General features: G+C 28.7%; 1 protein-coding gene across 4 annotated transcripts in view; it reads left to right on the top strand.

Annotated features, from left to right (window-relative positions):
• Nucleotides 1-13,550, top strand: part of mal (molybdenum cofactor sulfurase) — a 71,055-nt gene extending 57,505 nt beyond the window's left edge. For 2 of the 4 annotated variants that reach the window (XM_075356054.1, XM_075356056.1), the window contains 4 exons: nucleotides 1,846-1,997; nucleotides 5,920-6,030; nucleotides 10,050-10,745; nucleotides 12,524-13,550. In XM_075356054.1, coding sequence (XP_075212169.1) covers nucleotides 1,846-1,997; nucleotides 5,920-6,030; nucleotides 10,050-10,271 — 485 coding nt within the window. In that variant the 3' untranslated portion in view covers nucleotides 10,272-10,745; nucleotides 12,524-13,550. Of the gene's footprint in view, nucleotides 1-838; nucleotides 1,062-1,091; nucleotides 1,358-1,845; nucleotides 1,998-5,919; nucleotides 6,031-10,049; nucleotides 10,746-12,523 lie in introns of those variants that run through there. The other 2 variants (XM_075356057.1, XM_075356058.1) reach the window with 2 other exon arrangements.
• Nucleotides 13,551-13,783: the final 233 nt, after the last annotated feature.

Consider the following 13,783-nt stretch of genomic DNA (forward strand, 5'->3'; position numbering starts at 1 on the left):
GGCTGATTTTATGATTCTTTTACCAATGTATTTGTTGAACTGTGAGGATAGTTAAAGTATAAATTTATTCAAGTAATTTTATCGGTAGATGAGCAGTTCAGCTTAAAGAGATAGCATATCATGTTTGCAGTATCATTAAACATTTTTTTGCTAGACTTGTTCAATTGAAGTTTAGAAAAATATACTGTTTATTTTGATATTTTGTGTATTAAAATTGAATAAATTGTTTTTGAGATATCAGCCATTTAATAGAAGCATTTGTTGTTTCAAGATTTTCATTTTTATCGATAGAGGATGTGTGATTTTTTATAGTAGCACTATTTGTTTATAAGTTTTAACTGTAAATAATCTTAAAAATTTTATCTCTATTATTTTCGTATCCCTAAAATAACAAAACATTTATTGCAGTGGTTTTATTTATTTCAGTTTGTGCCTCTTACTTGATTTATTTCTTACTGTTAACATAATTTTCAATAAACCTCTCAAGTTTCACCTTTTCACGAGATTTTGTTTCTATATGTTAATTGTTGGATGGAAATTAGAGAATCAAAATGAAAGAGATAGGTATCCAAGAATAGATTATTATGATGCTTGTTGACATTGTAAAATATTTATTACTTCAGTATTCATTTTTTATATGTATTAGATTTTTATTTTTTTTTAACTTCTGAGACCACCCATCGTTCACACATCTTACGGTAACCAAGCTGATCGTGAATAATCACAAACACACTATCATAACTGATGTTAAGTTCACATGCAATCTCTCAAATTTTAATGCGCTGGTTACTCAAAATCATTTAATTCACACATTCCGTGTTGACCATCATGTTTGCAGTTGAAGGACGCCCAGCATGCAGTTCATCACTCACATTTGTTCTTCCGTTTCTGAACATTTGGCACAATTTTGTGATCATGGGGCGTGACATTGCATTCTCACCGTATACCTGAACAATTTTGAGATGAATTTCACAACAATTGTAATGTTTTGCTCACAAAAATCTGACTACTGAACGCACTTCTATGCTGGATGAAACCTCTAGAGGACACGCCATATTGATGACATTATACATGTATTGAATGTTGTACAGAATTCCTGCTGGGGGAGCGTAAAGGCAACAACGCGACCAGTGCTGCCACCACAAGACATTAATATATCTCTTTCAGTTCAAGAACGTGGCAAGGATGTAACTTATTTTTCTATCCACCTCTCGTACTTAGTGCACCAACTGCAACTTCATTCTGTGATGTGACCAAGACCTCTCTTTGTGTATTTGGAGCAAGATACTTACAGTGAGTGAGGAGCTAAACCAAATACTAGTTCTACCTTACTGGAGGACCAAAAACTAGAGCCATTTCTATCAGGTACAGTCATTGGGAATAGTTAGTTAGTTTGCATACTCAGCTTGCAATTTAGGTAGTTTGGAGATTTCATCTTATACACAGTTAGCCTATAACTGTTTTATTATTATTATTAATATAATATTTAATTTGTAAACATCATGAAAAATTATTGCTGCATTTATAATAATGATAATTTAAGAAAATACAAAGCTATTTTTGTTTTTTAATTTGATAGTTAAAGTTTATGAACTGAACAAAGTCTAAGGAATGAACACAGTCTCTGCAGCATTCTGCACAACTTAAATATTTTATTTATTAACAATAAATAGTTTAATAGTTAACAATAAATAGTTTAATAGTCATATACACATACAAAACTGTATTAATCTTAACTACATGGTATATGTTAATCGTTTTAACATTTACAAAGTTTATTACATGTTTAATGTTAAAAATATACATTTTTATAAACTAATATATGTATATATATATTTTTTTAAGATGTCACATCATTGTCCGAGAACATTAATGAAGCACTGTTATTCCCATCACCTAAACTGTCACTATCAAATCAAGCACAGTTCCTTTTAATAAATATGGCCACTATTAATTGGTTGGCTGATCGGCTACCTCCTGATGCTGACTGTGATAAGGTATTCATTACACCTTTTTGTATTCATTGTCTAATTTAATTTTATTGGAATTAATATATGTATTTAGTTGTGTAGTTACAGTGTGAAAATTTTCCTTATGTGCTTTTAAGCTATTAATATTAGATTGTGACTACAAAAAGTTAGTTTGAGTGATGACAATTTAGAGGGACTTTAGAAAGTGATTAAAAGAAACATTTAAAGAGTTTGTTTACCTTGTTAATTGTGATCTTATGCTGTCTATTTAACAGTTAAGTTTTGAAAGTATAATTCTTCATAATGTTGGCAGAAACTTTTTAAAAATGCAAAATTCAAACTCTATCAAGTAACTAAATAATTACTTTAAAAAATAGTTACTAGGCAATGCACTTGTGCATTACCTTTACAGCAACACGTAGGCACATCTGTGCTTTGTGATCGACAGGATTAATAGGTAAAAAACATATGTAAATGTTAACCAGTATAAATGTTTAAATAATCAATATCAAAAATAAAAATGTTAAAAGAAATAAGTTACTTAAAAAAAAGTTATTAAATTATAATAAATAAATAGATGCAGAAAGTTAAAAAATTATTTAGGAAATAATTTTTCTGTAAGTTTTAAATTGATTAATTTTCAATAGAGAGCAGACTTCCAATAAACTCTGAATAAGTAATTCATTGTGAATTAATTCATTTTGCATTTAAATGAAGTAAACCTTTGTATAGTGAAGTAATTGAATCAATAATAATTTTAAGCAAATACATTCTTGTTTTAACAAAGAATAAGAATTTTATAATCTCCAATTTATTGACATTCTGTCTTATCAGTAAATACCATTGAACATAGAGAGATAGAATGAAGAATATAATATTTACCATTTGTAGCTCAAGCAAATGGCTGAAAAAAAATAATTGGAAACCAAGACATTACATATATTACATAATATTAATTAAATATTACAAGAGCATTAAAGCTACAGAAAAAATAGCATATTCCCAGCTCCAAATCATACATAGCAATAGATATATTCTATAATGAACAACAATTTTTTGGTTGTTACGTAATTAAAATTAATGAAACATTTTTAAAGCCAATAAAATAAACAGACATTGTGAGATATTTTTAAAAATAATATATAATTGATCAAAAATCCTTTGTCTAATTATTATTATTATTTTGAAAAAATTTTGTATATTATATAAGTATTATATTTGTATTTTATTTGTCATATATAAGTATATACATAATCAAAAATAGTTATATTCTAATTAAAGAACCAAAAACAGATTCACATGTTCAAAATGATATTGTAAATAATATAAGTACTATAATTTTATACTAAGCATACACACTTACATACATGTATGGACACACACACACACACACACACACACACACACACACACACACACACACACACACACACACACACACACACACACACACACACACACACACACACACACACACACACACACACACACATGAACACACACACACAACCCAGGACACACTTGAAATCAAGTGAAATGTGTGTAGAAATAGCAGTACCTCACCATTACCATAAATAATAGCAGAACGTTGTAAGTTCTTCAATAGAAACCAGTAGTTTTACAGATGTTCCATGAGAAGAAACTAGATGTGGAGAAGCTAGTTTCAGTTATAAGTTTATATGTAATTTAAGTAAAACTATCAACCAAAACCATCCATAACAAACCAAGCTTCTTAAGATGTGTTTATGTGCAGCTTTTTTCATAGTAATTGATTGCAACACATTAGATACACATTTATTATATATATATATATTTTTTTTTAATATAAAAAAAATATTTATTATCTATTTGCTTTGAATCTTTCCTTAATATACGTGTTCATATTTTATACATTTTGCGACAGTAATGGGACCTGCTGTTATTTGTAGTAGATACATGACATCCATAGAAGGTTGTACAATTTTCGATGTTTATAATTTTTATAAATATGGTTATTTATTAATTGCTAAATATAAAATAATTTGAATTAGTTATTTAAATTATTTGTCGTTTTTAATTATATCTATATATTATAACAATTTTAATTTTAAATGTAATACAATTTCTAATTGACAGTATGATGAACCCATAAAAACTTATTCATGATGTTCACCGATTACAAGATACAAGATACGACAATACAGGAATGGTTTTCTTACTTATAACATAGCTAATGAAGTCACTCAATAAATGTAGTCAAACACATGAATTGCATATCTCTGTATCATGAATTGCAAGGTCTGTTTTGGTATTTAGTGATGTGTGGTTTGCAGCATTGTGCTCCTTATAACTTCCTCTATAACTTCATGTTTTTGGAATGTTGAGATATCTCATTTAGTTTTCATGTTATTGTTATATAGGTGCAATGTGTTTATGTATTAGTAGCGATTTTTGTAATGTGTGATTTTCAGGAGCAACAATAGAACATAAAATTTTGTGTGAAACTGGGGAAAACTTTCACAGAAACGTTTCAACTTTTGAAACAAGCTAGAGAGATCCTCTGGGTTGTACGCAATGTTACGAATAGTTTTCATGATTTAAAAGTGGTTGTCAGTCAATTGAAAATGACCCTCAACCAGTAAGGCTTTTGACTTCAACTGGTGACAGCCGCATTCAGAAAATCAATGATCTGGTGCATCCAAATCACCGATTGACTGTCATAGAACACGTAGCATCTCAGTTGGATCATGCCATGACATTTTGACTGAAAAATTGAACCTGTATGAAGTTGCAGCAAAGTTTGTTCCTCATTTGATGATGAAACAGCAGAAAGAACATTGACTGGACATTTGTTGGCAACTTCTTAAACAAGTCAATGACAATGAAACACATTCATGCAATAGATCATACCGGCAGTCGAAAGCTGGGTTTATGGCTACAGCGTTGAGACAAAATTTCAATCATCACAATGGATCTCCATGCCCCAAGAAAGCATGTCAGTCTTGATTTGATGTCAAAGTGATGCTCTCTGTTTTTTACGATTTTAATGGAATTGTGCATTTAAAATTCTTGCCTCAATGTGAAGCAATGAACGGTGTGTACTATAACGGCATTTTACAACGATTACTTGAAAAAATCTGCAAAAAGTAACCAGAGTTGTGACAAGACAACTCATGGTTTGCGACAATGTGCCCGCACACTCAGTTTAGTCAACTCATAAGTTTTATGCCAAAGGTCAGATGACTTTCCTCCCTCAGCCTCCCTACTTGCCAGATGTGGCCCCTTGTAATTTTTTTTATTTCTGAAATTAAAATCTGTGATAAAGGAGGCCATTTTTAGAGTATTGATGACATTAAAGCAATTTTGTCACAAAATTTAAAGGCCATTAAAATGAAGCTATTCAGGACTGCTTCGTGAAGTGGAAATGCCTCTGGAAAAGTGTGTGAATAGTGGGGGAGAGTACTCTGAAGGGCACAAGGACCAGTAATCTAAAATTAATAATAAAGATTAAAAAAATAGAGTTTGGTTATTTTCTAAACAGACCTTGTATATATAATATATATAATAATATATGTATAACATTGTTCTATAATTACATTAACAAATAACAAAAAGAGAAAAAAAAATCTTAAAAATTATGAAAACATATAACACACTGACAAATGCAAAATTTGTAAATTTATCTATTACATTTTTGGCAGGATCTGATAAAAGTCAACTATTGGTATTAGTTTTCTGGATTTTTTGTTATTGTGTTTGTTGGTTAAGTTGTTGTTCTTTGAATTTAGTTAGCACAGAGGTCAATATGTTGATGAATTATTTGAATTTGCAAAAAGATATATGTATATATATATTTTTTTAATTTAAAAAATTTTTAAATTTGAAAAAATAATTTTTATATGTCAAGAAAAGAATGGGAAATTGTTATTTCATGAAATTACAAGTGAGTGTGGGTTTTTTCTTTTTTCAGGGTAATTTGCTGTTCAGATTTCGTAGCAATTTTGTTATTGATGGACAGTCACTAAAACCATTTGCAGAACAAAATTGGACTAAAGTTCAAATAGGCAGTAAATATTTTAAGGTAATTTTCTGACTAGATTACAGAGATGTGAAATATTTACATTTTTAATAATATTTTTTTCCAATAATTTGTATTTATTATATATAAATAGCTTTTAATTTTAGTTATTTTTTAATTATGTATGCTAAATTAATGCACCACTTCTTGCTATTGTCCTGATTATTTCTGTATACAGATATTTCCTACTATATTTTACCTCCAGATGTAAAAGTTGTACTTTCATGTGATCTGGGAGCTTAGTTATTTAATATTTCATGTATAGTATGGATATGTAGATGATTAGAGTTTTTCTGCACTTCACATATTTGAATTTTCAAGTGGCTTCTCCGTATTATATGAGATTCTATGAAACTAACAAGTGTGTTAGTGTGATGCAATTGTATTAGGTGTTTAATAAAAAGTGAGGGTTTCCATTAAGAAACTTGAGCAAATTTATTAAAAATTAAGCAAGTACATTAAATTTAGAATGAATTGAGAACTTAGGTGGAAGATACAGAATGATATGCAGTGTTGGTAAAAGTTAACTAAAAACACAGCTCGTATTTGCCAAAAGAAATTGGACTTTAATGAGAAAGAATAAATGAACTTATGTTAAAAATAATAACCTTAAAACTAAAAAGAAAATTATGAAAATAACATAATTTGATGATACATAAGAATATCAAATGAAATCAGCATAGCAATAATATTAAATGAAAAAATACATGAATATACTCTTTTAAATGCACATTTTTACAATATACATTTTTAACAAAGCCTGCAAACAAGAGAACATGAAACACCTTAATTTTAATTATAAATTTAGAAAAATATAACATCAATAGACATAGTATGTCTGAAAAACTATTGCATTGCTTATAAATGCAGTAATATTGAAAATTAGGAATGAACAAATGTCATTAACTTAGAAAAATAAATTACAGTAAATCTTAATTGGCACTGGCCTTTCCTGATTTATGACCAACAAACTTAGCATTAAATAATATAAAAATGCAATTCTAGTTTAACGCAGAAAAAGGACACAATATTATTATAGTACAAAAGGAGTTAATTACAATAATCCAATTGAAATTAATGAACATATAAATAGAGTTCCTTTGCTAGTAAGCTTTCTTGAAAAATATAAATTACAAAGTCCTAAAACATAATTGCACATCAGGAACAAATTGTTTTGGGTTAATTTTAGAGCAGGATTATGAACACAGTTCATGAATAGAAATGGATTAATCTCGGCGATTAACAAGATACAAGATTAAATTGTAGAGTTAATTATCATAACTACAGAATTGAAATTAATAAAGCACGTGAAATAGGTTGCAGCTGAACAAAGACTCAACCTTATGTAAGTAACCTGTCGTGACTGTACTTAAGTGAGTAAATGGTTTTGTGAACTACACTTGAAAGTGAAAATGCGTAAGGTACGATGAACTGAATGTTCCACAAATTTTTACTGATAAAATAACTGTTTAAACGTAATAAATAATGAAAAACTGAACTTGCCTGTAGCACACAAATATTTGTAAGAGACGAACTCGTGAATGAAGGTAAAACGAATACATAGAGTAAATTCCTGAGCGTAGTCCGCCGTGGTGTATCAGGAACGCAGGGGTGAGATGTGGTGTAGAGTTAGACTAATACGTAGTAGATATGTAGCAACGAGGTTGGAGATTCTGGATCGAGGAAACTGTAATCTGCGATTTGAGAAGATTTGAAGTCGATAGAAATGGCAGTTTGTAGTAATTGAAGCACTTTCAGGAGAAACGTAATATAGTGAATTTGAAGAATAACTTAACGAAGAAATGAGGCTGGACGAACATATAAAACTGTGAAATCACGAAAAACTGACGAGTAGAACTAGAAAATATTTTTCACACAGGAATGCCGCATTGTGCATGCGAGTATGGAGGTGATGATGAGATTAGCACAAATCTTGAGAGCGAAACGTAAAGACGTCTTTACATTGTTAATGTCTGGTCAACTCTGCCGAAAAGATGGCGTGAGTGAAAGGAGGGGAAAGCCACAGCTAGGCAGTGAACAGGAGAGAGTGTGTGTTGGCAACAAGAGTAGTGTCTTAGTGTTAGTATAAGAACGATTAGAGAGAACGTGTTGGAATTCAAGACTGAACACATAAAAAAAATAATTCTGAATACGCAAGTTGAAGAAATGACATCAGAGCCGACAAAGAGAAATAGACTTCTAGAAACTATGACAGTATTGAAATTGGTTGAGAATAAAAAAAACACTAAGCCTAATATATACATTAAGATTAAATAGCAATGAAATAATGCGTGATAGAAATGAGCTAACACCATAACCTTGAATTCATTGGAATAAAACGACTTTACGCTAAACGGCGTAAACATGCAGTAAAGATAGCCCTGGGACAAGAAAGTGTAATTTCACTTTTATTGAATAGATTGATGAAATTCAGAAAGAACTGAATGAAATGGTTTCTCTCAACAAAATTACTGAAGTTTAGTATGTATGTTTAGTATGTTGAAAATTAACATGTTGCAACATAATATTTCAGCTGATTATTACAAAATGTTGAGCATAATGTGTTTCTGATTTATATAAAAATTACCTTATTTTCTTGGCGATATGAAGGAATGTTCTTTTTTTAAAGTTTGTTATTAAATTTGGAATTATTAGTTATTATGTAAGAGAATATTTATTTCTTAATAAAATGTATATCCTTTCTTAATTTGACTGTTTTTACTGCATTAAATGTGCAGATCTATAGTCAAGGTAATGGATGAGTTTTAGAATGTATATTTTTGAAGATAGTAGAAGCAGTTAATAGAAAAGTCCTGGCAAGACTATTTTTTTTCATTGGTTTTAAAAAGGATATGATAATGTTTCTTGTGACTCATTAGGTAAAGTACTAAAAACCAGAGGCTAGATTCAGATTTATTAAAACTCGTTTAGGCAAGTATGTTAAATTGAGAATGAAATGAGAACTTCACTACAAGAAACGGAATGATTTGCAGTAAAGATAGCGCTGAGACAAGAAAGTCTTATTTCACTTTTATTGAATAGATTGATGAAATTCAGGAAGAACTGAATGACATGGGTTCTCTCACCAAAATTACTGAATGGGTTAATTTATACCACGTTTTCACTGAAATAAATATTTCAAGTTTTATATTATTATACTGAGATTTCTATTAATTTAAAAATAAATGCTTTTGAAATCAAAAAAAGCATTCACATTAAACATCTGTAAATTAAAACCCATTAACGTTTGTCTGATAAAGATACTGAATCTTTAACTCTCTTTTAGAGAACGGCAAGATGAGAGAGCTCTCTTCAAGGAGCACTAAAGTAAAGAAATTTATGAATTCCTTACGGTCCATGAATTCCCTGCTACAGTTGCAGTTTGTCTCATTCATTGAATGATGTCCAGTCTCTTTAAGAGCTCTTATTGAATTCTTCTCATTGACTGTACTTCAATTATTTTTGTATTCACTTCAGAGAAGATATGTCAGCATTTAATATTAAAAGTGTAAGAAAGATTGATGGAGTAAAAAGAAGTTCAAAATTACCTAAAAGTATTTTTTGCTGAATTTTTGTGTTGATAACTTATATGGGAAGCTGTGTATTGTTTATGTTGATCTACTCTTAGTAGATTTTATTTCGAGCTGGAAAGTTTTTAGGTTTTGATTGCTAAGGTCCATTGTATATTTCACAACGTCCAGTTAATTGTGTTGCTTTTTTTTTAAACAAGTTTTATATTTTTATTCAGTTTGTGTAGTAGATTTGTAATAATTGGAATTGGAGTATTATACATGACTTTGGCCATTGACATTTCATTCTTTCTTCACATTCTTTATTTTCAAAGATTCTAATTCTTAAAACATTCCAGGTGGTATGGAATTATCAGGTTAAAAGGATATGGAGTAATCAGGACCTGTTAGTGTAAATTATAGTTGAGATGTAGTATCCTTGTAATTTTATATTATTTGCCTACATATAATAAAGGAAATGTATCAGTTTATTGTATTTTTTTGTTTTATTAGGTAACTGGACCGTGCAATAGGTGTCAAATGATTTGTATCGATCAGTTTACTGGTGAACATACCAAAGAACCTCTTACCACGTTAGCTGCGTGTCATCGTGGTAAACTGCAGTTTGGTGTCTATCTTCAACAGATTTTTGATAATTGTAATTTTAATAATGTCAGTGGGTACAGTGACTGTGAAATAATTATTGGTGACAGAGTGAAGGTTTACAGTTCCTGAAATCAAACTTTAGTCGGAAAATTTACATTTATTCATATCTATTCGGTGATGGGTGATTGTAATTCAACAATCTACATGTGGATTGTGATTACTTAACACAATTTAAGCTTAAGTCTGTGATTTAATTTTTTACAGTATTATTTTTCTGTACTCTATGTTTCCTTATTTTATTCATAAGGATTGATTAGAAATTATAATAGGAACACCTGGTTTTGATCAGCACACTTTATCACATGTACACTTTTACAGGTTTTTAAACCTTACATACACTGTAATTGCTACACCATCTCTGACAGTAATGATGCACCATGTCACCATCTATATTTTGGTTTTACGTAAATAAAACACACGTAATATGTTGTAATCATTTAAAATGCAGTAGTACAATTGATAATTGACAGTGTTGACAATTGTATATTAATGGCCACAACAGATGGATTAATTCAGCTGACCATTGGGAGTAAAAAGATTTGTGTTAGTATTGAATTTATCATTTAGTAGATATTAATTGATGTATTATTTATTAAATCCTTCTAATTCATTTTAAAATTAATCATATTTCAATGAAAAGGTGGTATAAGAAGATAGCAAACATTTACCATAATTTTAATTAAATGTGTTCTAAAGAAGCAGAAGTCTATGAAAATACTACTAAGGTATATTTATTGAGCGATTCTTTACTATTCTGATGTATATATGTATATCAGAATAGTAAACCTTAATATAAAAACCCTTGAGATATATGTATTTAATTAAATAAACCATAAACCATCTAGTACAGAATATTGAGATAAGACATAACTTTTCATGAAAGTTTGCAGGATCCCTCATCCTCAGTCATGATTGAAATAATTCAGTTATTAATAATAATTTTAACTGAAATTTTTAATATTCAGTTTAATTAAATATTTCAATATGACTGAGGATATGGGATTCTGCAAAAGTACTTTCATGGTAAAATTAGGGTAAGATATGTATGTATTAAACTCACCCAATATTACATACTAGGTGGTTTATATTAATAAAATTAAAAATATAATTTAACAGAACAGAGGAATAATATGAATCTTAAAAAGATTAATTACAGTAAGAATAAAATATTTATATAATAGTTTGTTTTTTTTTTGTCTTCAGTCATTTGACTGGTTTGATGCAGCTCTCCAAGATTCCCTATCTAGTGCTAGTCGTTTCATTTCAGTATACCCTCTACATCCTACATCCCTAACAATTTGTTTTACATATTCCAAACGTGGCCTGCCTACACAATTTTTTCCTTCTACCTGTCCTTCCAATATTAAAGCGACTATTCCAGGATGCCTTAGTATGTGGCCTATAAGTCTGTCTCTTCTTTTAACTATATTTTTCCAAATGCTTCTTTCTTCATCTATTTGCCGCAATACCTCTTCATTTGTCACTTTATCCACCCATCTGATTTTTAACATTCTCCTATAGCACCACATTTCAAAAGCTTCTAATCTTTTCTTCTCAGATACTCCGATTATCCAAGTTTCACTTCCATATAAAGCGACACTCCAAACATACACTTTCAAAAATCTTTTCCTGACATTTAAATTAATTTTTGATGTAAACAAATTATATTTCTTACTGAAGGCTATATAATAGTAATATATATATAATATATATTCATCATAATTTATTTTTATTCCTTATGTTTTGGTATGTAAAAAGTGATATGTGTATTATTGTTTTCTAAATTGTGTACAATATCTTTATGAAACTGTTATCTCTTTGTTAAGTACAGTATTGTTCTCTAAATATGTATGTATTTAATTGACTCTTTACAGCTTTAAAGGAAAATATTGGGTAAAATTAAGTATTTGTAACTATTAGTAAACTGTTACAATTGTTAAATTGGTTGACTGGAGTGGTTAGCATTGTTTCTGATCAGCTGTTTTGCACTGATGATAATTGCACCCTGGCTTAGATAAAAAATATAATAAATAAAATTTGTAGCCTTAAAAGTAGAAGCTATTTTTTTTTTTTTACTTTGTAAAAACAAAAAAATTATACCATTGAATGCTGTAGAAAGGGAACACATTTTATTAGGTATACATAGTTATTATTAAAATTTCCTGATATTTTGAGATTAGTTGAATCCAAAAAAAGAAGGGATGCAATTCTCTATGCATGGATTTGTGGCAACCACAACTGGTGTGGTTATTGTATTATCTATAAGTTCACTTTTATTGGGTAAATAAATGGCTTTAAATCTATTTCTGTGTTTGTTACAGGATTCTGGGTCACTTTTGAAGTTTGTCTCATTTTAGATGCTATGATAAAAATGAAGAAAAAAAACAGAAGAAAATGTATGTGTTCAAAAACATTACCTCAGTCTACAAAGTATATTTATTAAAAAAATTGAAGATAAATATTTAAATATAAAGAAAATTATTTGCCATTAAGTTCCTTATAATTGCCAGGTGTGAAAAGTAATTTCTCCATGTAGTGATTACTTTTCAGAACAAACGGGACCAAATTTATAATACATCAGAAGTTATTTTTTTCCTAATATCAAAATATTTTTGCTATGGTGTTCATTTTATAAAGTCTGATTTTTAAAAAAACTAAATTACTTCCCTTCTGTTTGTGGAGTTTACTAATTTTTTAAAATATTTCTAAGTTAAAGATGTACTGTTTTGTAATTTTTTTCTACTTTTCTTAAATCCTGTTACTCAGAATTTTTATACTGTTCTTATGGGTCTTAGGACCTTTTCGTAGTTTGGTTTTTCAAAATTACTAGTTCAATTTGTATTTGGGCATCAGTTTTCAAAAAAAGTAAAAAATAAAAAGTACGTATTCACAAACCTTTTTGTAAAGTGTCAATGAATTTTATTGTTTAAAAGTTCTAATTTGCAAAATATTGGCTTTTACATGCACTTTTATCTTTATAAAAAATCAGATGTAAAATGGATGTAAATAATTTTCAAACCATTTTAAGTAAAACATTTTGTTACAAAAGTAAATTGTAAATTTTATTAACATTTATAACAGGTATTGTAATTATTCTTCATTGCTGTTTGTTTTCAGTAGAATTTAAATTGTTCACCATTGTATTTAAAATTTTTGTGGATATACTGATAAATATATTACTGCTGTAATAAAAAAATAAAATGCAGTTATATTACAAAATGTTAAATTAAAAGTAAATAAATAAATAAAAATATTAAACTTAAGATAAGCATGTATTTAAAAATTATGTTATGAGAACAGATTTACACAAATAAAGATTTTTTTAAAGTTATTAATTATTGAATTTATTCCCACCAAGCAAAACAGACTATTTCAATTACTGTAAAATGAGTAAGTCTCCGATTTTTTCTGGAAAATTTGGTGTAAAATCAGGCTAAAATTGCAGGTAGAAAACAAAGCAAAATTTTCATATTGGCATTACATTTTGATAATTATGTATATGATCTTTTTGTAATTTTTCTAAGAAATGATTCATTATTATTATTAATTTTTTATCAAATAGAAACATTTTATGTAACTTT

Source organism: Lycorma delicatula, chromosome 2 (assembly GCF_047948215.1).
Source record: "Lycorma delicatula isolate Av1 chromosome 2, ASM4794821v1, whole genome shotgun sequence".
Lineage (NCBI taxonomy): Eukaryota > Metazoa > Arthropoda > Insecta > Hemiptera > Fulgoridae > Lycorma > Lycorma delicatula.